Source organism: Mya arenaria, chromosome 4 (genome assembly GCF_026914265.1).
Source record: "Mya arenaria isolate MELC-2E11 chromosome 4, ASM2691426v1".
Lineage (NCBI taxonomy): Eukaryota > Metazoa > Mollusca > Bivalvia > Myida > Myidae > Mya > Mya arenaria.
The window spans coordinates 60,755,385-60,783,041 of NC_069125.1; the positions used below are offsets into that span (position 1 = coordinate 60,755,385).

General features: G+C 36.3%; 2 protein-coding genes and 1 long non-coding RNA gene across 4 annotated transcripts; all 3 read left to right on the top strand.

Annotated features, from left to right (window-relative positions):
* The first annotated feature begins 643 nt into the window (after positions 1–643).
* LOC128231466 (uncharacterized) lies at positions 644–5,723 on the top strand. Of its 2 annotated transcripts, none has more exons than XM_052944327.1 (2): positions 644–810; positions 3,154–5,723. In XM_052944327.1, exons 1-2 carry the CDS (start codon positions 799–801, stop codon positions 5,461–5,463), a joined length of 2,322 nt encoding a protein of 773 aa, XP_052800287.1. In that variant the 5' UTR covers positions 644–798; the 3' UTR covers positions 5,464–5,723. The 2 variants fall into 2 exon arrangements, with proteins under 2 accessions (XP_052800287.1, XP_052800288.1); XM_052944328.1 differs by lacking the exon at positions 644–810 and adding an exon at positions 2,884–2,964.
* A 4,401-nt stretch (positions 5,724–10,124) lies between these two features.
* Positions 10,125–11,089, top strand: LOC128231555 (uncharacterized). Its single transcript, XR_008260384.1, has 3 exons — positions 10,125–10,226; positions 10,530–10,685; positions 10,970–11,089. It is a non-coding gene; the product is annotated as an uncharacterized LOC128231555 (long non-coding RNA).
* A 325-nt stretch (positions 11,090–11,414) lies between these two features.
* Positions 11,415–27,633, top strand: LOC128231554 (eukaryotic translation initiation factor 4 gamma 2-like). Its single transcript, XM_052944548.1, has 21 exons — positions 11,415–11,511; positions 12,862–12,972; positions 13,237–13,303; positions 13,430–13,519; positions 16,034–16,203; positions 16,446–16,556; positions 16,730–16,801; positions 16,931–17,090; positions 17,257–17,379; positions 17,536–17,736; positions 17,997–18,228; positions 19,962–20,103; positions 21,008–21,103; positions 21,312–21,394; positions 23,367–23,499; positions 23,686–23,944; positions 24,116–24,320; positions 24,831–24,942; positions 25,360–25,456; positions 25,793–25,915; positions 26,064–27,633. The coding sequence occupies exons 2-21, from the start codon at positions 12,922–12,924 to the stop codon at positions 26,087–26,089; spliced, it is 2,553 nt and encodes an 850-aa protein (XP_052800508.1). The 5' UTR covers positions 11,415–11,511; positions 12,862–12,921; the 3' UTR covers positions 26,090–27,633.
* Positions 27,634–27,657: the final 24 nt, after the last annotated feature.

Here is a 27,657-nt window from a genome sequence, read left to right on the forward strand (position 1 = left end):
ATGGTTACAAATCTTATCTAGTTAACCAGTTAGTATGTTACATTATAAGTGGAATTCGCAAACCATAACTAGATAGCCTGTTAGCGCCTGAATCTAGAATGCCTTTATAGGTGACTGGTCACACGAATCCTATTTAGATAACCAGTTAGTAAGTTACGAAGTGGAATTCGCAAACCATGACTAGTTAACCTGTTATGGTTGTACAGTGTTAAAAGGTAACAGGTGGCAGTTTTCAGTCTTATGATATTTATCCTACCGAAAAGTTTCGCGAATATTAACTAGATAGGTAGATACTTATTGCGAAAATTAAGTGGTTAACACGAAACAATACGCGAACGTGAGCAGGTTATCTTACAGCAGTTATATTCCACCATAAGTTAACCAGTTTTGTTACTTATTATGTGGAATTCGCAAACCATAACTGTTAGTGTTGTACAGCATAAAAAGGTAACAGGTGGCATTTCTTGGCACTTTCAGGCCTGTTTAAAGTCGTATGTTATTTATCTTACCGAAAAGGTTTCGCGAATATTAACTAGTCAAATAGATAACTATCGCGAAAATCAACGTTATCATGTTATCTTATGGCAGTAATATGCCACCATAGGAATGACCACAGAAAAGAAAATTGTCTTATCTTAAAAGTCATCATTGTAGCGTTTATATTCATATATACTACTATATTTGTCTTATTTGTATATACTTAAATTTTAAGCGTTTATCACTACGGAAAAGGAGTCATTATACATAGTATCTTTCAGAGTTAGGGATTGAATACGGAGAACAAGCAAAACTGCTTAAATGGCGAATCGGGTATGAAATTCAATCTATTATATTGTATACTTAAAGCGTTTCAATTTCATGCTTAACATTGAAGTGTTAGATAATATTGGTTTGCCCCTTGCGAAGATGGTGCACATAAGTTTGCAAATGTCGGTCGGATGGTCCGTCGGTCGGTCAGTCAGTCGGTCAGATGGTCCGTCCGTCCGTCGGTCGGTCGGATGGTCTGTTGGTCGGTAAGTCGGTCGGATGTTCCGTCTGTCGGTTTCATTGTCTTGTCATCACTGTAAGTCGAGAACGATTAGAACAAATACTATAATGATATGTTACTCAGCTGTATGTTGCGGTGACCAGTAAATGACCCCTATTGTTGTTAACTATTTGTCAGCACTATAACTTTAAAGCTGCCGGACTCACAGATTGTCAGTTTTGACACCGTTTTCAAATAAATGTTCAGAATCTGCAGATTTTGGCAGCAATGCCTTCAATTCAGTCATATTAGACGGTTCACAGATCAGCTCTCCATTGTTTGGTAAACTGTCGAAAAAATGATTTTTCTTAAAGCGTAAGAAACGCTTTTCGCCTTAAAACATAACTGTTTTTAACGAAAATATGATAAAGTGCGATCTAATTTTTTGTCAGCAGTCTTATTAAACTGGTTTCCATGGATTGTCGGAAAAATTGGCTCGTTCCAAGACAAAAAATAAAAATGTCAAAACGTTTAATCCGTGAGAGTGCAGCTTTAAAGTCAAGGTCAACATTGTTAGAAATATTACAATTACTCAAGGACAGTGTAATCAAGAACAATGAGTCGTCAGTGGTAGGTTGCCAGTTGATGACCAATTGTTGACCTCTATTGTATTGGGGTCAATAAGTCAAACTATATGGTACAGTCCACACTTTTATGAAAAAAAACTGTCCGCACACTTACTAGAGAACAGCCGGACCTAAGACCATGAAACTTATTTTTTTGTTTCCAGTAGATGACCGATATACGCAATATAACTTCAAACCACTTCGACCTGTGACCTAGGACCATAAAACTGCAGTGGTAATTTGCCTTTCACCAGAAGCTTACTTATATGGATTTGGTGGTCAGTAGGTTAATGGTCAAGGTCTTGGTCAACAGTGTTGTGTAACTGACTTCGTCCGGACAGTAGCTTAACGCATGATGCCAGTTTGGACTAGGACAATCAAACCTCAGTATTAATTTGCCCTTGGCCAGTTTTCTTAGTTTTTGATCTAGTAAGTCAAAAGTCATGGTACATGTCAATTGTTTTGTAAAAACAGTGTATGTACAATTACTCAAGAACTGTTTGACCTTAACGCTTAGCTAGTGAGTTGCCCTTTACCAATAGATAACCACTACTAGTTGTCGGATCAGTGTGCCAAAGGTCATGATCAAAGTGAATGATGTTTGGACAAGTTATGAAAAATATTAGTACATGCAGATTGTACTTGACCAATGATCGGACCTGTATTGTTCACAATTAAGATCACAGCAAAGTGTGTGTCCACAACGTTGTCTGCAAAATAACTCGAGAACCGCTGACATGTAAGTTGTTGCGTTTAGGTAGGTTTATTGTCACAGTCGTGGTCATTGCATTCCTTATACCATCTGAATAAAGCCAGGCAAATGTTTCTGACAAAACTGCGTTCATGGGTGGGGTCATAAAGTTTTACAAGCATCTCTTGCTTAAACCATTCATGTAAATCGGAGGGTGGTCATGTTGTCAACAACAAGAAAGTCTAGTAAGGTTGGTCACCATTCAAGAGTCTTCTTAGCAAGTACAGTTCTGTAAGTCATGTGTGTTATTTGTACCATGCGTAAAAACTACTACCGTAAACAACTGGAACAAGAGTATATAATGTTGATGAGTCAAGGCTCATCAATATAATGCTCATCAATATAAATCAAACCAAAATTACGTCAATGCCCGCACCTTCAGATGGCAATGAGCCGTGTACATCTGCCTGTACAAACTGGTGAAACTATACCTTATGACATATCTCCATGCTCTGTCATCAGTGAAATTTAAGTCCGGTTTTAGGATATTTACAAACGCAACACTGGTTCCGGCCTATTGAGATTTTTACTTGTATATAAAACACTTCACAATGCCCATCAATTGTCAATAGTGCTAAGGACAAACACATTTTAACATCATATAAAGTTACAACTCGAAAGTAAGTGTTTCAGTTTTAGAAAACACCTTAGTTTGATTTTTTTTGCTTATGACTTCTTCAAAATAAATACATTTGCAATATCGGTCTTCCAGTGGGGAAGAGAGAAAATGCGCAAAGTGGCGAGGTGAAACTGCGAAATGATATAAATCATTCACGTGATAAGATTGATCCATTTTGTCTTTTTTTCAGCTGGTGGAGATGAATTTCATCCCAGTGCTCTTCATTCTGGTAACAACGCCCGTAGCGTTGGTTTCGTCGTGGGATCCAGATGCTGGTATCGTTCTGTCCTACACGAAAAGGGATAATGTGACCGTACAGGCTACTTCCGGAGGTGACGTAGGCCGCGTTATTGACGGAAATGACAACACAAACTGGGTGTCCGGCAGTTGTCTCCCGAGTTATTATTTACACAGAAGTGACGTCAATATTTTATTAAATGCCTGTGAGAGTGGGAGATGCACAACAAATGGAAATGTTGTCAACACTGTTAACCATGCGACTGATGGTGACCCATATACCACTGTCTCTGTTAGCGCTGCTTCAACGACGGCAACGTTCTCCGTCATGTTGGAAACATCATCTAACGTGAAGGTTATTTCGCTCAGTGGAAAGTACAACAGTGAAACCAAACTCTTTGTATTGACTTCTAACTCTAGGCAGCAAATTAAAACCTTGAACACCAGTAATAATTATCAGAACATAAACTCGTTCATTAAGGATGACCAATTACAAGTTACCGGTGTCGAGATTGAATCATCCTCGGAATTTCTTATTAAAGAGTTGGGGGCCATCGGTCCAGACGGCTGCTCGGAAGAAGTGAAAGTAGACCTTGGAGAGGCACGGTCAGTTGGTACTGTGCGGACCCGCCACTGGGCCGGAACAAATTCGGCCTCCGCGCTGGCTCTCATGTTGTCGGCAGACGGGCATACGTGGACTCAAACTTCCCTAGAACCAAATGCTTTACACGCTGTGACGACCACTGTAAAATTGCAAATTGCGCGGTACATAAAATTAAGGTATAGTGTGAACATGAAAAATTACAATAAAGTTTACTGCTATGAAATTGACGCGTGGGACGCTAATGGTATCTGGGGACCCAGTATCGCTCCCAAACCAGCAAAGCACAGTTTTCGGGACATGCTCGGAGTCAACGGAATATGGGGATGGGGAAATCAAAAGTATAGTTATATGCTAGGGCCCGGTGAAGGACCTTTTCTGTACAATGCGATAGCTTCTCATGCCCGAAACTACCACAACCTCAACTGGGACGTTACCGACCCTGACCTTGATCCCGAGTATATGGAGATGGCGGCTGGTAGAGGAACTCAAGCAATGGGGTGGCTGAACTGGGACAGGGAATATCAAGCTTGGAGAAATGCAAACATGACCATTGATGCATCGATACAATTTACCAACAAGACAATGCCAGACTACGTGTGGGACACTCCAGAGCAGTCCGCCCGTCATTACGGGCAAGAGTTTGCTAACCATTTCGGTTCAGAGAAAGGCAACGGATTGATCAGTGCTATTGAAGTGGGTAATGAACCGTGGGATTACGACGCACCCTTTTATGCCGCTGTTCTCAGGGGTATGAGCGCAGGCGTTAAGAGCGTCGACACCAGTATGATCGTGGTTCCTGCAACATTCCAAGCGGAAAATAAAGACGATGTTCACACTTACATAGGAACACGTGTTCTTGAGGATGTGGCAACTAACATTGACGTGATTAATTGCCATACGTATAGTTTTATCAATGACAACAATGGAGTCCGCAGAGGGACATACCCAGAAAACAAACTATCGTCCTTCAACAACATCCGCCCGCTGTCTCGATGGCGGGATGTCAACACTCCAAACAAGCCTCTATGGGTCACGGAGTGGGGCTGGGATTCCCATGGTGTCGGGGAGAACTGCAGTGGCACCGAGTGTGTTTCGGAGCGAGCGCAGGCTATATACGCGGTCAGGGGTTTAATGTTGTTGGCCAGGTCCAACATTGAACGGGCGACGTGGTACTTCTATGCCAACACAGACTGTGAAACGTTATTCTGTAGAAGTGGTTTAACATCGTCACATAGAGCAGATTTCAAAAAGAAAACGGTATTTACTATGTTTGAAGCACTGCTGTCAACCATAGGCGAGTCCTACTTCCAATCAGTATGGCAAGAGTCCGCCGATGGGTATATTTACACATTGAGCAGATTGTCACAAAACCATACAGTATCCGGAGATTTGAGCGGACATGTCCCACCTAATACCTCCCACATTATTGCCTGGTTGCCTATCGACGCAGATGACACATCGTTCAAGCAAGTGACCATCCCCCTTCCACACGACATCCATTCCACATCCGGAATACGATTTACCGGATTTTCCTCGATTCAACCGATAGTCCCGATATCAGATTTTAGTCAGTGCGGGCAAAACTTGACATTTGTTATATCCACAGAGCCTTGTTTAATAACGCTTCAACATGGAACCAGCGCTCCAATCGTTGGATGATGATAAATAAAATGTAAAGATTGACTTTATTCTTACAATGCAGTATATAAATGAAGGAATGCGTGTACGTCTATCAAATGAACTGTTCAATTATCGATGATTTCATATTGCAATTAGAGTCATACTGCCATGCAACAGTAATAGAGTATAGTGCATAAATGGCTGTACGTATGTGTAATTATACGATAGGTACAATGAATATATATTTATAAATAGTACATGACTGTGTATATTAATAAACTATGTCCAAATGACACTGATGTTTGCAGTATGTTAATAATGTTAATTTGAAAATAATATTTCGAAAAAAAGAAGACAAATCATTTAAGGTGGAAAATCAAGCAATCGTTTATTGTACCATCCCAACACACCCAGTGGATTTAGACAAACTGAAAGGCGTGTTTTCTAAGCCCCACCAATGGAGAAGGGATTTTTTTCAACATCCGCTGGTCTCGGAAGTGTTCCAAACATCTAAAATCGTTGGAAAGAAAATCCGGTCAGGTTTATTTCCCGGGTGGCTCTCCTACCGGTCTCACCGAGCTTGTCAATATCCACTTATGTCTAAAGTCCTTTATATAGCCCCCACCCCCCACCCCCACCACACCACACACACACACGCACACCCGTCCGGTGGGGGGAAACATTGATGTGGCATACTTTTCAGTAGCACTGTGAACAGTTTGTGTGTTTTTGTGACGTCACATTTGGATATCGCCTAAAGTCGAAAGTGCCCGATTGAAAAAGAATAATGTTGTGTAATTTCTTTAATTTTCCTATCAATTTAAACGAATCATATATATATACTAAGGGGGAAAGAGTACCGTAGCTACACTTGGTTATGAAATTATAAGAACCCATGGCCGCTCGAGTATGGAAGATTTATCCTTACCTTGCGTATGGTACTTCTGTTAAGGAAGTCAGGCTAAAACAAAGAAGTGAACCAAGGTTAGATTCTAACATTCTGGAACTCATCAGTCAAAGAGATGCTTTTTATTTCAAATTCAAAAAATACAAACAGAAGGAGATGTTAGATAAATATCGTTTTTACAGAAGCCTTGTTCAGAAAGAAGTAATTAAGGCCAAATCGGAATATATGTCGAACAAGCTGGAAGAAAATAAAAATGATCTAAAAAAGCTGTGGTCACTACTTTTACTACTATATCCAAGATTTTTTAAATCTGAGTCAGATTTAAAAAATCTTGGATATAGTAGTAAAAGTAAATCTTCTCCAAATATTGTTTTGAACATTGATGATGAAAATTGTTTTGAACCATGTAAGATTGCAAATCACTTTAATACTTTTTTTACTACTGTAGCCTCAACTTTAGTAAAAAAACTATCTTTGCCCTTCAATTTGTTTAACTATGAGTCTGACTGTTTTAAACGATTTTATAAAGATAGAAATCCTGACTCTGTTAAATTTAAACTTCACACTGTTAGTAAAGAATACATTTACAAGGAACTATGTAAACTAAATTGTTCAAAAAGCACAGGGTTAGATAACATTCCTGCAAGATTTTTAAAAGATGCTGCACCATTTTTAAAGATACCAGTAACATTTCTGATAAACAGCTCTATCACAAGTAACATTGTACCATCTGAACTCCAAAATGCTAAAGATAAATCATTGTTTAAGAAAAACAACAGATCTGATGTTTCAAACTATCGACCTGTAAGCATACTATGTATAGTTTAAAAAATCTTAGAAAGAGTTGTATACAACCAACTAGAATCTTTTCTTGTTAAACATGGATTATTATACGAACTTCAGAGTGGTTTTAGATGTAACCATTCAACTGACTCCTGCCTAATTCATTTGACCGACCATATAAAAGAACAAAATTCCAAAGGTCTATATACAGGAATGATTATGCTGGATCTTCAAAAGGCGTTTGATACCGTAGATCACAAAATTCTATGTCAGAAGTTAAAAGAAATTGGTGTGGATTCAATTGAGTGGTTTCAATCATATTTATCTGGACGTAAACAAGTTGTCAATGTAAATAATACAACGTCTGAATTCGTGAACATCTCTTGTGGCGTTCCTCAAGGAAGCATACTTGGACCGTTGCTGTTTTTATGCTATGTCAATGATATGAGTATAAGCATAAGTGAAAAATGTAAATTAATATTATATGCAGATGATAGTGCTATCCTTTTCTCACACAAAGATCCGTCTGTTATTAGTAATGTACTCGGCAAGGAACTTGAAAACTGTAGTAAGTGGTTAGTTGACAACAAACTGTCTTTGCATCTTGGAAAAACAGAATGTATTTTATTTGGGTCTAAAAGAAAACTAACAAAAATTGATAGCTTTAATGTAAACTGCAATGGCCATATCATAAAACCTAAACAATCTGTTAAATATCTTGGAAATATACTGGACAATGATCTCACTGCTGCATCTATTGTTAACAATATTGTCAATAAGGTTAATTCTAGGCTAAAAATTTTATATAGACAAAATCGTTTTTTAGATATGAATCTAAGAAGATTGTTATGTAACTCCTTAATACAATGTCATTTTGACTTCATCGACATCTTGGTACAGTGGTATATCTAAACAATTCAAGAACAGATTACAGGTCACTCAGAACAAAGTTGTCAGATTTATTTATGGCTATGATTATAGAACTTCCCTGAAAGTCTCGGCTTTCAGTGATATTGGATGGCTTAATATAGAAAATAGGATAAAGCAACTACGACTAAACCATGTACATAAAATCTTTAATAGCAAATGCCCATCATACTTACATGAACATTTTACTTTAGTCTCATCCACACATTCTTACAACAGTAGACATAGTGCTGGAAATTTTAAAGTGCCACAGGCTGACAGTTTTATATTAAATACTTTCTTTTATCAAGCAATCCAGGACTGGAACAGTCTTCCAATAAAGTTAATAGAACTGAAAAATAAGAATACTTTTAAAAAGGAAGTGAAATCACATCTCATTGTTGGTATGAAATGTGCAGAAATGGAAGATTTCCTATTTTATTAATTGTTATTCATTTAATGTTGCATATCAGTCCAAAGATTTTTGTCATATTATGCTTAAGTGTCATATGGTTTTAACAGTCGGTTGCATTATAACTGTCAAAGTTCGATATCAAACATTTAATCATTCTTTAACTGGTCAAGAGTACATGCATGTTATTTTTGTTTAAGTAAACCTAATTTAAACAGCTTACAACTGATAATATTTGTCATAAGGACCCCATTGGAAATAAGTTGAATAACTCTAATGGGTTATCCTGTGTTATATATTTGTCACATTGAATTAAATCTTTGTTAACGCACGTATGTATCCAAAGCATTCTAATGATGTTGTGCTTTAGTATAGATATCATAACTAATACTTTGTTAATCAGTCTGTGTTATAACTTTATGAGATATTTGGTTTGTTACTATGACATATATATGCACGAATAAATATATCTATCTATCTATCTATCTATCTATCTATCTATCTATGGTGTTATGCGGAAACGAGGTGCACCAACCTCCACGTTTACAGCGCCATTTGGGCTTGAAAAAAATGACGTTGTTGATATTGTGCCATATTCCTGGGTGCGCGGGCTAAATTTTTGAAACTAAAAAAATATTAAATTGATATGTTCACTGTCTGAAACAGTGAACTTTCATTTGTATTTCACAGATAAATCTCCATAAACCACTGGAAACATACAATATATGATTTAAAAAAAAACAGTCACCGTACTAATTGGTATTTGTTCATGCAACGTAATCAAATGCCTATCACGGTCCAGGATGGGCCATGATTCACGACACCTGATAGAGGGTGCAAGTTGGAACAAGCGCACTAGAGGTACTATAAAGGTACTCTCAAGTCGAAAGCCATAAAAATAAATGTGTGATGTGTTTTGGGTTCGGTTAAATGTGTAGTAGTTGCCTGGTGTTTTTAGACGTACCCCCCCCCCCCCCGCAAATTTCACTTAACAGGTTCGGCTGGAGACTGAAACCTGTATGGGGATATGTGTGTACTTGCGTGCGTGTGTGTGTATTCGCCCGTGCGTGTGTGCTTGCATGCACGTCGTGGGAAGCTATCGGAGTATCTTAATAAGTGTACACGTCATTGAAATTCAGTATGTGTACCATGACCATTTTGTTTGTTTTGTCAAATCGTTTCGATAATCCCTGACTCGCGGTTATAATAAGGTTCAAATGTCTTAGCAATACAAACGAGATGCAGCTACGATATTGAAACTTTCTTAAAAATGCAAAACCGCGATACAACACTGTTGGGCCGATGGGTCTGAAAGTGAGAATTTTTCTAATATGCATTATCTGTGCTCCTGTCCTATTACTTTACACCTGGGAGTAAGATTACATTATTGGTCCCAGTTTACACCTAGAGAATTGAATCAGACTTAAAAATGTATGATCTGAAAAAACAACAACACAAAAGTAATGTATTGTTAACGTTTTATTTATTTGTTCGAATCACGGACCAGTCACCTATTAACCTATATGGTTTAAAGGTCATGTCTATGAAGCAAATGCAAAGGGAGGTAGCAGCTGCATGGCGTGGTAGTACACTGCGGCACAGGTTTTCATAAATAATGTATTAATTTATTTATTTTATTTTTAATATTTAAAGAAAATTCACTTAGAGTTCTAAATTTGTGAGGTATTAAGTCTATAAACTACCATTTTTTGAAATTTTAACAAAAAATACCATCGTGAGTCAACCGGAAGTTGAAATATTCTTCAAGCGATTTTCATGAACAAAGCGTTGCAGGTAATTAGTTATGAAAAATCTTGTGAAAGTAATGTTTTACCTTTTTGAGATTTATAATGTTTCTATGAACGTGTTAATATGTTACCCATCTTTCCGATTTCAAACTTTCTAATTCAAGTTTTACGTATTTGTTTGTCTAAAAACGCAAAAATAGAAGAGGTATTTTTTCTGTCAAAACTTAACTGTACGACCTAACCGTCCTTAGTGTTTTTGTGAGATGACTAATGTTAAAGAATTTGTTAAGATTATGAAATATTGCAGATACATTTGATCTAACAGATATAAGTGTATTCCTTTTTGCAGATGCACTCTTCAACTTTGATGTGATCCAACACATACTACAACCTTTTGTTGTTTGATATTTTGTAAACCAAGTATCCACGGTAGAACATAACAAACCGGCAAAATTCTGGACGGAAAGCAAAACCTGGGTGGTACTTCTCCACACGCAGGGAGACGGTATGAAAGAATTTTTTTGTGTGAAAACTCTGAAAACAACAAAGAAAACTTGAAAAAAAGGTTTAGATTGATAGCAGGATTTAATCTTAGGTTTAAGACTAGGTATTTTGAGCTGGAATTCTAAAGCAGTGATTTTTATATAACAGGTGTTAAGTAACAATATGAAGCCAAAAGTTTGGCTATAGTTTTACATTTGGATTTATATTTGTTCTTCACAATCACTTATAAACAATTATTTATTATTAATGGTCTAGTTCAATATTTCCATTTCTGTTTTTATACAGGGATGAGAGACGAGTCTCAAGTCCAGCTCCAGTTCAACGTTGGATACCCCCCAGTAGCGTGAAAAGGGATGTTCTCACCCATGATGAAAAACATGACATTGTATTTAGAAAGGTCAGAGCGTAAGTATTTTTTTTTATATGTTTATGTAACCTTACCAGCTGCTTTGTTTTTCCATGAAAAAAATTAGGTATTGTCATTGTTTTCTTCAATGTGTTTGCCATGAATTAAAAATGATTATTAGATACAAGGATGAAGCTTTTGCTTAACAAGTTTACTGTGAATTTACACTCTTCAAAGGTAACCCCTTTAATTGTGGTACTTAATCCAATAAGTGAGAAAAAAGGAAGATTGTTGCACTCTCTTGCTATTGTTCTATCTTGTTTAAAAAAAACAACATTTAGGCAGTTGAAATCTGGCATTGAACACTCTTTTTTTCAGAATTCTCAACAAATTATCACCGGAGAAATTTGATAAGTTGAGTTTGGAACTTCTCAATGTAGGCATTGAATCACAAGTGATCCTCAAAGGAATCATTCTCTTGGTAAGTAAATTGGTGTCACCTGTTTTGAATGAAATGTTCAGTGTTTTAGACTTTGGCCAATACATAGGCACGTACGTTTAAACTGATACATATTATCAGTGTTAACCCTTTAGCGCATGTATACGAGATAGGCCGACATAGCTCATTAGCAGATGTAAACGCATCTGGCCGACCCTATACACTACTGGATGTATACGCATCTCCCGCATATTTCAATAGGGTCATTTCAATACTTCAATTTTGCATCTTTCTTTTAGTAAACAACATCCTTGATGTTTATAAAGCTGAAGCTTAAATTTTTGTGTATTGATTTTCCCTCAAAAATGACGTCTGCTAAAACTTAAAGGTTATTATTTATACTGCCAATCACAGGTGTGAGATCCCACAGTTACGTAATAAAAACTCAGAGGAATAGCAGTACTGTACAGTATGGAAATTCCCCCAAAACATTGATGCGTAAATCATTGAATATATTATGTCAGTTTAATTTACCATTAAAATTAATAAAGACTATAATTATTTGTAGATAATATTTTGTGTTACAAACAATAGAAACAATAAGTAGCTGAGAAAATGATGAGTAAATTTTCTGCTGAGCAAATCGATAGCCAGCATGGTTCCGGTCGTAAAATAGGTCAAGTAAACAAATTAGTGCAAGCGTTTGAGGATTTAGCTCTTTGTATTCATTACTTAGAAAAACATTTATCAGCTTTCTTTTAGTAAAGAATTTTGTGAGGGGGTAATAAAGTTAAACAGACACTCTGGACTGGATCTCTCAGCTGGATGACACCGGATATTCCTGCCACATTTCTGTGTATTATACACAAGAACATCAATTGTCGGCTTTTTAATCCAGATGGGTTTTTTTATGATAGGGGTAATAAAATTTAGATCAATCCAAGCATTTTATTACCCTTTGATTTAATGCAATTATGACATTTTAAAGAAATGTTACAATTCCATCTTGGAAATGCATTCACAGATGAAATAAAATAATTTTATATTTCATCATTGACACCATTTATTAGATAATTTAATTATCTATAAAAAATGTATTCACAATAAAAAGATTTGGAAACAATTATTTGGAGTAATATTGATTTTAAGGTCATACTGCTGTATTCATTTGCTCATTTTCAAATATCCTGAAAAGTACCTATACAGATAAGGACTGCTTATCAGTAAGATGGCTATTGACTGGGAGGTGTAATCTGGCCACATGTCTATGTGCTAAAGGGTTAAAGTAACTTTGTTCTTTGTCAGCTTATATTTGAATTGTTGATGATCAACTAAAATCATGTCTTTATACTGAATGCATTATTTAAAATATGATTGTGTTTTGTGTTTCAGATCTTTGAAAAGGCTCTTGACGAGCCGAAATACAGTTCTGTTTATGCTAAATTATGTCACATGCTATGTGAAGATTCACCAAATTTCGAACCTGCAGACTCCAGTATCACTGTAAGTATCTTATTTCTAGATTAAAGATTGTATTCACTGTAATTCTTCATATATGATTTTTTGTGTTCCATGTTAAGTCATTCTAGTGCCAGAAAAATAAATTCCATGCAAAAGTTAACCTGTACAGCTTGATATTTCTTATTAGTTTTGAGATGTGTGACAAGAGTTTTTATTTTTTCATATTACTAATTTAGTATTGTTTTTATGATTACTTACTGTTCATTTTTCAGTATATGTTTACATGTTCTCTCTTTTTTATCATAGACATTTCGCAGACTTCTTCTGAACAAGTGCCAAGATGAATTTGAAAACAGGTCGAAGGCAACAAATGGTAAGTTCATTGAAAATGAAAATACTTCTAAGCAGACGTTTAAAGTTTGAGCATATTGAAATAGTTGGAAATCCAACAAATTTTTGTTTCAAACTGTTTCTTATAGTTATTTAATGTGTATTTCAGCCTTTGACAAGGATGTCTCACTTTCTGAAGATGAACTGGAACAGTACCATATCGCCAAAAGAAAAATGCTTGGCAACATCAAGTTCATTGGTAAGGCTGGTTTCTAGTGTTTGAAAATCGGACTCCATTTGCTATCGATAATCAAATTGAATCGGACAAAGTATTTCGATTTACTATTGGACAATAATCGAAAGTTCATAATTTCATTTAGGAATACATTTTTATACATAGTATAATCATGATCATTTGAATGGTGTAACATGGAATCATTACGTGATGCTATAGTCATGCTTTTTGCAACAGTAAGAAAATATCCATAACCTGTTTCTGTCTTCAATTACTTAACGAAAAAGCATAACAACAAAACACATAGTTGCTTAATAATTGCACATCAAATGCAAAATGATGCACACCGCATCAAGTAAGTTATCTAAGCATTTTATCCATGTAAAAGCATATAAAATGTTTGTTAACCAGCTTAATATTCAATAAACTGTAATATTGAAGATTTTATTAAAATATTTTAATTTCATAAAACTTTCACAAAAAAAGTAAATTTGTTCATAACAAACGATACCAAAAAAAGGTTTCGAAAACAGAATGCATCGAGCCGTGATTTTTGGTACTTGCAGGTAAGACCGGACCAACTACACCATAGGGACAGATTATTGAGGTTTTATTAAATATATAAACAATTAAAAACAATTTGTAATTTTAGGAGAGTTTGTAAGTTTCAAAGTAAAAGTGTTTACATTCAGCGCATTTGTGTAATAGAGTGATCTCCCCTGTTAAAGCTGCACTCTCACAGATTAACCGTTTTACAACTGTTTATTAGTTGTCTTGGAAAGAGCAAATTTTTGCGTAAATATCTGGAGACCAATGATTAAAGATTGCTGACAAAAGATCAGATCGCAGATTTGCATATTTCCGTTCGAAAATTAATGTTTTATGCCTTATTAACGGTTTAAGAAAAATGCATAACACATCAGTTTTTGAACTTAAATATAAAAATCTGCGTTCTAATTGTTTGTCAGCAGTCCTATATCACTGGTTTCCATGGATTTTCGCAAACATTGGCTCGTTCCAAGACAAAAAAAAGTTGTCAAAACGTTCAATCTGTGAGAGTGCAGCTTTAAAATGAACTCAACGAAAATTTACTGACATTTACCACATCACAAAAAATACGTAGTTACCGGAAGTAACATTAGCAACATCGATTTTGGACAACCACTATCGATTGTCGCCGACATAGCATTGTCAGCGACGATTTATCAATTGTACTCGATAATTGTTTCATCACTACTGGTTTCTAATAGTATCATGTTTGATTTCTGGAAATGATTTTGTGATGAATTGCCAGTTAACCAGTTCCATGTTTTTTTACACTGGAGAGAGTGTTGAACTGAAGACGTGAAGTATTCTCATTAATTATAGCTTTATGCAATATACATAGAGACAAAAATGTTAGTCAAACAACACATTCTTTCTTTGAATAAAACCATGAATGATCTAGTCAATAGTATTCGAAATTAACTTTTACAATGCAATAGCACATCGGGTGTCAGACTCAAATTTTCACAGCCACCACACTTTTTTTAACGCCCAACCTATTTCAAAAACTCAAATCATGTCTTCATATTTCTATTCATTATAAATGTTTCAATTCAAAATATTGTGTTAAACACACTGTAAATTGCCAACTAACTTGTTGATTTTTTATAGAACATAAGCAATTTAAGCTGTCGGTGCCAAGCTATTCTAAGCATTTTTTGGTCATAAGCACTTGGGGTTTTACCACAAAATCCTTCGAATGCCCTTATCACTCTTAACAATATCCCAAGCATCACGGTCACCATTATTAAATCATTTTCAAGGTCATTGTTGCATGGGTTGATGTTCATTCTGTGTCGGATATGATTTCAACTTTGACCTACGAATTGGTTTGATTCACAGAAAATGGACCAGGTAAAACCTGTCATCTCACTTGAAAGTCATGAAAGTGTTTCACATTAAAACAATAATACATTAAATTGAACAACATGTGTTAAATTGGCATTTGAATGGATAAATGTTATCTTGCCCGATAATTTTATTAATATGTTTCTCTAATTATTATTGTTATGTCTGCATGGTTCATGCCCAACATCATGCGCCCATTTTTTTTGTGTAACAGTAGGTCAAGAACTAACTGTAAAACAGGTTCCTTTTTCTACACATTATATGCCAATGGTATTGATGTGAACTACATTTTAACTCAAACCAGCAAGCAACCATGCCTTAAATTGACATTTATTAGCAAAATTACTTGAGAAGAACCTAAAAAAAACTAAATTACAGCAATATAAAACTCATCCCAAATAATTTTTGACAGACAATTCAGCTATAGGATTTCAACTTTTAATGGTCTCCTGTCTATTTTAGTCAGCATTGGCAATCAGGCTACTGTTATTACTGCACACTGTCTAGAGATCCTCATTATATATAAAGGCAGAGCTACTTTCAGCCATAAGGGGAAAGGAAATACATGTACATAGGCATTTGAATGTGCTATGTAAACCATGATCAAACCATTCTTCTCATTTGTCATGTGATGTGTCTATTCAGGTGAACTTGGGAAGCTTGAGATGCTGCATGAGGGCATCTTGCATCGGTGCATCAAGCAGCTGTTGGAGAAGAAGAAGAACCTGCCCATTACAGAGTCAGCCGAGGACCTTGAATGCCTCTGCCAGATAATGACCACAGTTGGACGACGCCTTGACACGGCCAGAGCCAAGGTATGCAAAGAGCATAGGCCATTGTCCACCATTTTGAACATATTGATTACAGATCATCATTTTCAGAACAATTTGAATCTTGTATACTCCTGATAAAGTTTTGTATTCAAGTATTGTTTCCTAAGATTAGAAGAAGTGTACGATTCATATTGAAACTGAAAATCAGTTTTGTATCTAACCACAACTTTGATTGTCAGGCTTGACCCTTTTATGGGAAACTAAAAAAATGCTTTTCTTTTCAGGCATGGATGGATCAATATTTTAGTAGAATCAAACATTTTGCTGGAATTCAAGAATTGCCTTCAAGAATTAGGTTTATGTTGCAAGATGTCATAGAAGTTAGAGAAAAAAAGGTAAATGTGATTATGTTGTTGGTCATGTCTTTTTTGTACAAATAAGCATGGAACTATATGACATTCTCAAAATGGTTGAAAAATTCAACCATCTCATAGCTTTTTTCAAAACTCCCAAGTACATGATTTTCCCAGTAAAACATTGCTTGAATGAATGTGGTTGTGTTTTCCAGTGGAACAATAGACGGAGTTTATGGGATCATGGTCCTAAGACTATTACACAGATAAGGCAGGAAGCAGCTGATGTAAGTACATGTTATAATATACGCAACCATTTGTGAATTGGTAAACACTACTGATCGTAAATTCAATGATTATATCTGATTCATATAAATAATTCTTTACAGTTGTGAATTTACTAATGTATATTACAGGAAACTGGTGTGTACATTCCTCAGCAGAACAGAATGGGTGGTCCCCGCCCCCCTGGAGCAATGAATGGCAGTCTTGGGGCGCCTTGGAAGCCTGGACTTCCCCCACAGGGCAGCTCTGGAGCCTTTGGTGACTTCTTTGGCATGCCGTCATCAGGCATAGGTGGGTGTAATCATTTGGGAAACTCGAGCCTTGTCTTATGCTTGAAAACATTCAATGCATACATTTACATTATTATCACTGAGCATCTACACCATTAAAACAATACTGTACAATGTACTATACTGTACACCTGGATTTGAAAAAAATGCTTTAAATTCATTTGCAGGTGGTTTAGGTACAGGTCCAGGAGTGATTCAGGGAGGGCTGGGTACAGGTCCTGGGGTCATACAGCTGGATGGATACGTTCCCAGCTACAACAACAAACCCAGAAACAACCAGCAAAACACAGGTAACAGCCCTTTAATGTCAGAACATGTAATTGGGAAACCTGGTGGGGAATTAATCAACTTTGAATTAAACAATTTTTTTTTTTAGATAACTCTGTTTTAATGACGTATGAGTTTAGTTATCTTTCATATTTTTCAAGCCAGTTTTTTTTGGTCAGGTTTTAATAACTACCAGAACAACTATCAGAACAATTACCAGAAGCGGGCGTCTCCCCAGGAGGGTGGCGGGGGATCTGGTTCCCCGCGCTCACAGAGACACAATTTCCAAAACCAGCAGAACCAGCAGGGCACCGGCCGCCTCTCCCCACAGGCTAGCCAGCCTCAGCAGGCCAACAACCAGTTCCAGCAAAAAAAGCCTAGTATGTTGATAATCATCCCTTGTTATGTAAACCTCCAGTTAAATCTCAATTTTTGTGAAGTCTGTGGTTGAATTATCATACTAGATTTAGTTTTGTAAAGCAAGCAACCAAATGACCCTGGTTTGATGCACAGTTGGAAATTTTTTGTGGCTCCTCCATATGGACACTAATAGGATATGCATTTGAGACAAAACACACCAATTTAAATGGACAAGAAAGACCAATTTAAATTCTATTTATTATATTGCTTTCCATTACAGGCAATTTGCCTCCGAGGTTGGCAAAGCTTCAGCAACAGCAGATGGCAGCAGCGGCAGGAGGTTCTAATGTAGGGGCCCCGACACAGGGCTCCCCAGTAGCCCCCCTGCCCCCTTCCCAGCAGCAGGCTATGATGATGATGCAGGATGGACAAATGCCCATACCCCTTCCAAATATCAGTGTACCCCCGCCACCTCTTCAGCTGAAAGAGGAAATCAGTCTCAGGCCTAACAGGTAACACTGTCAGTAAGCATAAGCTGATGTTAGCTTTAATATTAGGGATGGCAACGAGTACTCGAGTACTCGATCGAACGTCCTAGTACTCGAGTACCAAATCACTACTCGAGTACTCGAAAATAAATCTATAAAAATCACCAAATACACGATTTATAGATAAAATAATCAGATCTGGTTAGTTACCAAGAGGACAATTTACGGTCCCTCTAATCCCCGCTGTGTACACAATTGACCTCAATAAATTAGTTGACAGTGATAGTTGCAAACTGTCACCAAAGGACCCCTATTTCAAATTAGCACTGATGTCAATTAGCGAAGTTTTGATAGCGGTACTTTCATCTACACAATTCTATTGTATACCAATTAGAGACCTTTCACCAAACACTGGATGTTAACGAGCGAAAGAGTACCGACCGTTACGAGCAGGGCTTCTAAAAACCGGCAATTTGCCGGTCTGGACCGATTTTGACCAGGCCAGACCGATTTCAGTTTCAAAAAGTGTAAAAAAAATCGGTCCGAAATGTTGTCATTTTTTTATAATTTTGGTCCAAAACGACTAGGCCAGTAAAAGTTGCAGAAATTGTAATACACAAATATTCATGGGTCATTCACACATTCAAAACTACCCCCAATAGGTCATAAAAGTGTCTTAGTTACCATGTGACTAATGCGACCAGCTGCTTTTTCCGCAACACTGATCACTCTATAGCCTATCTGTTAATTAGCAGACGCTTGCAATCGGTCCAATCACGTGTATTGATAGGTCGCAGAAGACACAATTAAACAAACTATATGTGTTAATTGTGTGCTTGCAGCTATCCTGATTAAGTGTTAAAATCGGTCCATATTTTCACATGGCAATATGAATATGCTATGTCGTCGTCGATCATTACATGATATATCCGTTTGTTGATTACCAAACTTTAATTTAAATTGTTCTTTTAAATGTGCATATGTCATTGTTAATCCAAGACCGATTGTCGCCGGGTCCGGACCGATTGAGGTTCCAAAGTTTTAGAAGCCCTGGTTACGAGAATTGATTTCTTAATGGGCGTATTTTAACTATTTTTGCAATCATTATCACAATTAATTGGTTGATATTTTAAATCAAGAATTATGAATATTAATGAGGTAAACAACAATTACACAGTATGAAAAATTATCATTTAAAAAAAATAATTGTAGAGTAAACAAATGAGCTTGGTATTGAATTTCGTTCACTATTTTTATGTATGCTATTAATTTTTTTTCATTGTAATTCTGATTTCTGCAGTGCATACTTGTATAAAATGAAACGAATAAGACAAATGAAAAGACTGAAACAACATTTGTTTTCTTTTTATATCATTTATTGTTAAAATATGTAATGAAAGTTTACTTAAAATGTGAAAATGAACAAAAATACGACCAACGCACAATATACGTCATTAACGATACATGTATATACACAATCATGTCTTGGCAACACATATTAAATTTTTCCGAGTAATCGAGTACCCGAGTACTCGATCGAAAGATCGTCCGACTACTGGAGTATTAATTTTACTACTCGTTGCCATCCCTATTTAATATATATATATATATATATATATATATATATATATATATTAAGCTACTATTAATGAATCTTGCAACCAAACTAAAAAAAAATATTCAATCATCTCTCGGTAAAGAGGCCATCTGTAAGTAAATGAACAGATCAAGTGAAATGGATATATATATCTGAACAGGAACTTCACGACAGCTCTGCGCCCGAGTGTGCCCACAATGTTGCCCAAGTCAGCCCAGGCCTCTCCCTCAAACCACCCTCCACTGATGAACCTGGCAATGGAGCAGCGGATCAACGCACTCAACCCTCTCCTCGCTAAACAGGCAAGAAATTAATCAAATATTGGTGCTTTGTTTGAAGAAAAGCGTATTTCTAAATGCTAATTTCAGAAAATATAACATTTCGGATAATTGAAGAAGCCAGTGGTTTAAAAAATAACACTCATTGTCACTGATATAAATATTTAGAACTGTTAAATCGAAAGAGAGATTTACTTTCTGACACTGAACAATTAAATGCATGTGGACTTCGGACCTATATTTGTTTGTTAAACAAAGATGACAGTTTTTGAGAGCAGTCATAAGCCAATGTGAGCATAATTTAAATTATGGAACCTCTTACCAGGGATTGTTGCTTACATGTACATATATGACAATAGAAGTAAGAGTTTGCCCAAGCTTATTTAAACAATTGACTGACCTTGTACACTTCCTTGTTATTCATGACAAGAGACATATTAAACATTTGGTAATCATATATCCAGGGCTTCCATTAAGAATTTGAAACTGGAAGTATGAACTTCCTATCAATCAATTTTGGAAGTTTTACACTGAAATGTGGAAGTTTAAGTCTCCAGAATACAATATCTTTTCAACTATTTTTCAACAAGGATATTAATAATCAAATAATTTTCATCTTTAACTTGCCAATTTCACAGACTTATATTATGATAATTCATTCTACTTAAAAACAGTTGAACTGATTGAAATTGTGACTATAAAAGTAATATTGACAATAGGTTTTGATATTTTGAACTTCCAAGCTTTCAACTTCAGAAGTTTTCTTCAAAATTATGGAAGTTTTTGTACTTCCAATGAATCAATTTTGGAAGTTTTAACCCATTGCTAGGGAGTAACATACTTCCAAACTACCTTTAACGGAAGCCCTGCATATATCATGAAGTAAGTCTATATAATTAAAGAATAAATATGGATTTTGTTGTTACAGGCTGCGGTGACCATCAAGGAGGTTCCGAAGGAAAAGTTGAACCCAGTAAAGAAAAAGTCCCAGCAACCAAGCAAAGAGGAAATATTAAAGACTGTGGCAAGTTTCTGTTATATAGTATTTTGAATATGTCTAAAATGGTTTATCAAAGCATTCAATGTCATGTAGAATTCATCCTTGGCTTTGTTAAAAGATAACTGTTTCAATTTAAATTAAAAGAAAAATGTTAAAAATAAAATTCCCGGTTTAACTAGTTGGCAATTAATTTTTTGTTAAGTTATAAACTAATGTCACTGTTAAATTCCAGTCAAATGCTGTGTCAGAGTACCTGGAAGGAGGAGCTGTTGACGAGGCAGTGGCTATTGTAAAGGAGGCCAATGCTCCCAAAAAGTAAGCCTGTACAATGTGCCTGTTTTTTAACTTTGTACTTGACAGTGTAGGTCCTAAAAACACATTTGGTTTGGGTTACCTGACCCTATCTAAAAAAGAGGCGCTGACCCTACCATTTCATAGTCAGTTAGTTGGTATTTATTATGCCCCCTTTTGAAAAAAGTGGGGTATATTGTTTTGCACATGTCGGTCGGTCGGTCTGTCTGTCGGTCGGTCGGAATACCAAATGGTTTCCGATCAATAACTTGAGAACGCTTTGACCGAGGGACCTCATACTTGGTATGTGTATTGGTCATCACCAGCAGATGAACCCTATTGATTTTGAGGTCAGTGGGTCAAAGGTCAAGGTCAGTGTGACCTTTACATGAAAAACGGTTTCCGATCAATAACTTGAGAACGCTTTGACCCAGGAACCTCATACTTGGTAGGTGTATTGGTCATGACCAGCAGATGAACCCTATTGATTTTGAGGTCAGTGGGTCAAAGGTCAAGGTCAGTGTGACCTTAACATGAAAAACGGTTTCCGATCAATAACTTGAGAACGCTTTGACCGAGGGACCTCATACTAGGTAGGCTTATTGGTCATGACCAGCAGATGAACCCTATTGATTTTGAGGTCAGTGGTCAAAGGTCAAGGTCAGTGTGACCTTTACATGAAAAACGGTTTCCGATCAATAACTTGAGAACGCTTTCACCCAGGAACCTCATACTTGGTAGGTGTATTGGTCATGACCAGCAGATGAACCCTATTGATTTTGAGGTCAGTGGGTCAAAGGTCAAGGTCAGTGTGACCTTAACATGAAAACGGTTTCCGATCAATAACTTGAGAACGCTTTGACCGAGGGACCTCATACTAGGTAGGCTTATTGGTCATGACCAGCAGATGAACCCTATTGATTTTGAGGTCAGTGGGTCAAAGGTCAAGGTCAGTGTGACCTTTACATGAAAAACGGTTTCCGATCAATAACTTGAGAACGCTTTGACCCAGGAACCTCATACTTGGTAGGTGTATTGGTCATGACCAGCAGATGAACCCTATTGATTTTGAGGTCAGTGGGTCAAAGGTCAAGGTCAGTGTGACCTTAACATGAAAAACGGTTTCCGATCAATAACTTGAGAACGCTTTGACCCAGGGACCTCATACTAGGTAGGCTTATTGGTCATGACCAGCAGATGAACCCTATTGATTTTGAGGTCAGTGGGTCAAAGGTCAAGGTCAGTGTGACTGTAAGCTGAAAAAAGGTTTTCTGATTGTCCATATTTTCTTATATAGTAGACAGTAGAAATTTATATGTCACTAAATGCATGAGTTGAAGTATCAGTTTTCAGTGAACATCTAGTTTAATTATGCCCCCCTTCGAAGCAGAGGGGTTATATAATTGCTTTGCACATGTCGGTCGGTCTGTTGGAAGACCAAAGCTTGTCCGAGTGATAACTCAACAATTCCCGGACCTATGGTCATCAAACTTGACATGAAGATTAGGTATGACCAGTAGATGACCTGCCTCATATGCATCCAATGACAAATCAGCTGTCATTTCAGTCCATGCATATTTCATTCAATTGTCCAAATATTTCTGGCAACTTGGCGCTCAGGGGGCATAATGTTTGACAAACATCTCTTGTTTTTCAAGTGTTTTGGTCAATATGTAATTAAAACCTTCAAGGCTTTAGTGCAGAAGATTACTTAAACAAAGAGTGTGTAACCCTAACAAAACTTTTGTTTTTTGGCCTAGGCAGTTGATTTAGCAATAATTTATCAAAAATCAGGCCAACTTTGAAGATGATTCAATAGAAAATTTGATAAACAGTTTAAGACACAAAAATTTATATAGAGTTATATGTCATGCATAAATTATGTCATGCATAAATTATGTCACATTGAATATCACATTGAAGTATTTGAAATGCTTGTAATGTTACTTTAAAATGTTTATTTATTGTGATTGATGAAATAATGTTTGTTTGTCAGGTTTATGGCGGAGATTCTGTCCTCTATGATAAAGAGCACCATAGATAAGTCTGACACAGACAGGGAAAACGTGATGAAGCTTGTCCTAACCATGAAGTCAGAGAATCTCATCACATCACAACACTTCATGGATGTAAGTATAACTAGATTTTGCTGATGTTGCTTCTGGTATGGAATGTCACTAAAAAATTTATCATAATCTGTAAAAGTAAAAGTCAGTTATTAGATTGATCTGATTGGAAAATATGTCAAAAGTTAACAAAGTTACCTGTCCTGCTCCTTAAAAGCGAAATGTCGATGCATGTCTTATGTTTTCCAGGGTTACAAGGGTGTTCTTGAGAAGATGACAGACCTGGAGGCGAATGTGCCTCTGATAAAGACGTACGTGGCTGGATTTGGAGCGTTCGCAGTCACGGAGAGTGTAGTGAGCCTGCAGGAGTTAGCAGAGCCTATGGAGCAAGGCACATACTACCCACTGTTTCTCATTTGCCTCCAACATATGATGAAACGCAAGGATAAGGAATGGCTCGTTAATGTCTTCAATGAGAGCAAGATGGACCTGCAAACTATGCTGCCTGGTAAGAATGATGCACAGCTCAAAAACATTTATTGATTGCTTATACATAAAAAAACATTGAAACCTATGGGAGAGTTAATAGTACCATCATTACAATAATAAAGTTACGGAGAAATGTTAAATACTTGAAAGTTAAGTAACTTGAACATGTCTCTCTGTGGCGTATCTTCAGAGGTTGACCGTAGCAAGGAGCGTATGATGGAGATACTGGAGGAGCGAGGTCTCAGTTTCATGTTCCCACTGCTGCGTGTACAGACAGAGATCTCAAAGCAGTTTCAGGCTGACCCATCCTCCACTGCCCTGCAAGCCTGGATCTCGGACAAAGTCAGCACAGACCTCCACCACACCACAGGATTTATCAATGTGCTAACCACCAGGTAATATATTGGCATGACTAGTCTTACATTTAACATGACATAGGGAAATTATGTAAATTCATATTTAAGTTTGAATTGAGTTAGTCGAAACTCGTTGGCTCGTTATTCTAGGGACTGGGCAAAATACTTTGAGCCTCTAGAATATGGAGCCAAGTGGGATTGCTTACAGAATGTGATTTTTTTCATTCTTTTCAAAAAGTCTTGTTTACCTCGTTTGTTATTTGCTACGCTTTCTCCGCAAGAGAAGGGCTAGCTCATGTTTGGGCTTTAATTTGGTCTTTGTTTTTCAACCAAGTTGAAAGAGTATTTTGCGATTTTGTTTTTAAATTTTTGTTTTTTTATTTTGGCCTCATACTTCACAAGATAATATTTAGCACTAAGTGTTCTCTTTGTTCCTTAAGTTCTTAAGGCAGAAACCTTTAGGGTTGCCGACCTAGATATCCGTTGTGATAACATGCGGCTTGAAAATCTGTTGAGTCATGCTTAATGAAGTTATTGTGCATGTTTCAGTGTTCTGCGATATGTGACAGGGGAGACAACACTGGCTGCCGATGTGGACAAGGGAAGTAACCCCAGTAAGGCCGTGCAGGAGCAGGAGAAACAGCTCCTCAATACGTTGAAGGTAAGCAAACTGATCAACTGTGACTCCTTCTGATATTATATATTTTTCTTCAGTATATGTAAATAGACTTTTCCGTTACAGGACATCTGTCTCCATCTGCTTTGGTTGAGTCTCATTGGAACATGATGGTTTAAGCTATATTAAAAGGTTTCAGTTTTGCTAATGTAGAATAATGTTGTATGTAAGACAATGATAAAGTTATATTACATGCAAAAATGATAAGTGAAGAATAAAGAAATGACAGAAATGAGCACAAGACCTGTACTTAGTAAAATGCCTTCCTCAAATTATACATTTAAAAATTGTATAAGCCTTAGTGTAAGATTTAGAATTGCGGCCTTTTCATGGAAAAGTCCAATTTGATTGATCAAGTGCATGTATTAGAGATGATATTGACACTGCAATGTTATTTTGCAGGATGTGCTACAGAAGTATGTAACAGACAATCCCAAACTACAGATGCACTGTCTGTATGCAGCTCAAGTCTTCTGTTACAACACCTCTTTCCCTAAAGGTAAATATTTTATTCTTCTGTTTCTACAAGAAGGTTGACTATAAAGATTGACCAGAAACTCGCTTATAGAGATATAAGCGCATACATGTATACTGTGGAGCTGGCAAATATTTTTCAAAAAAGTGTAATTTAAGTCTATATTTCTACTTCTAGCAATTACCAACCTTTCTATAGAGTGTTACAGGCATAGGCAAGATGAATGTCAACATAGAGTACTGACGAAAGATTTTAACAACCTTGTTTTAAGTATATAGATTACCAGTATATAGTGAGCTGTAAATTAATGTATTCTGGTACCATGTAGACTGAAGATGAGATTTCCTTTATGTGTTTCAGGCATGCTGTTGAGGATATTTATGAACCTGTATGACATGGAGATTGTGGAGGAGGAGATTTTCCTCAAGTGGAAAGAGGAGGTCAATGATGAATACCCCGGGCAAGGGAAAGGCACTCTTCCAGGTAATATACTAGCTGTTTGTTTATCTTTCTATCGCATAATCTGAAAGATTTTTGCAGCTCTTTCACTCTGTTCAATGCATTATTTTCATAAAATAACTGAAATTTATTCACTTACTGGTGTCCATTATATTTTTACTGCGGTTTTCAGGTGAACCAGTGGCTAACCTGGCTTGAGCAGGCCGATGAGGAATCAGAGGAGGACGAAGAGTAAATTCCTGTCATGTGACCTATGAGGCCCACCACACAGGAAGTGGGCAGGAGCGGCGCAGAATATTGGAAAAGTTAATCATGAAAAGATTAAATTGAAAGTTTGTTTTAAGTAATTAGGTCTTTAAAATATATTGTTTGAGCCAGTGAGCCAAAAAGATGGGGGAAAACAAAGCTTAATCATGGAAAAGTGTCATGTGAAATGGATATAATTTATATTGCATGTGTTTTATGAAAAGTGAAAAAGCAAACAAAAAAAGTTTTATATTGTAGATCTGTGCAGAAACTGTAACATTATTTTTAACTTTGCATGTTGTTATTTTGCTATCTGAAAAAGTAATTGTGAATATTAACTATAGTGACGACTTTCTTGTTCGTGAACAGTTAAAATTGAACTTGTTTAAAAAATGAAATATAATCAAAAGTATGTGAAATTCCTTATAAAATGTGAACTGACGAATAGGAGATGGTGAACTCTTCATATTGGAAAAATAAACAAACCTTTTAACGAGGGATTGGATATAACCCAAGGGAAATTGTGACTTGGACTAGTGAATAATCATTCTTGAACTCATCGTTCCATCAGTATAATGAATTACGTTTTACGTTTCATTTTCAAGCATGTAGAGAGAACAAAAACTGGAAATGTATAGATCAGTTGCAATATTTATTATGTACTGCGGCACTTGTACTTTCTGCATGCTTGATATGAATGTTTCATATATATGCATTGTGTGTGTATCATTATTTTGTAACCTTAAAAATTATACTATTATTTGTAGTGTAGAAGAACATATTGAGTGACAAGTTGGATGTGAAGTCAATTCAAAATTTGTATTTCATGACAGAGTGAACTGTACCCAACCATACCATGTAGAAGATATTTATTCCTCAGAAGAGCATTAATCACCGTAAAACTAGTACTGCCTTTTTGAAGATATTGCATTGTTTTATTTTATATAATAAGTGCATTTAGCTCATTAGTCCAAAATATACCCTAGAAGTCCTGCTTTTAGTTGTACTTGCTATTCAATAGTAAAAGTTTCATATCCTTATCAGTTTGAAAAAAACAAACTGCCATTTAAATATGGGTATTTCAGATGTTTTCCTTATTTGATTCATTGTACATGCCAACATAGATTATATATATTTGACAAGTTTTATTGTACATACAAGCGTTATGAGTTGAAATGCATTGATTCTTTGAAGCTGATTTAGAATGAAATTATGTAATCAGGATTGAGTAGTGTTTAACTTCATCATCTTTAGATAGTAATTTACTGTTTTATAATCTTTATATTACTCTGTCATCATTCATCATTTACTGTCTGAAACCTGTTGCTGAGCTTTCTACAGAAATACCAGTGTTCAAGGACACGAAATCAGCTGAAAGGGTTGTGTATTTGCTTATTTTCCAATGTAAATGTTATAAAAGCTTCCGGAAAGCATTGTATGTAAACAAGAAGTTGTAAATTGTCTTCATGTTTGAATAAAATCATATTTTCATCACTCATCAGTGTTATGATTGCCTTGTT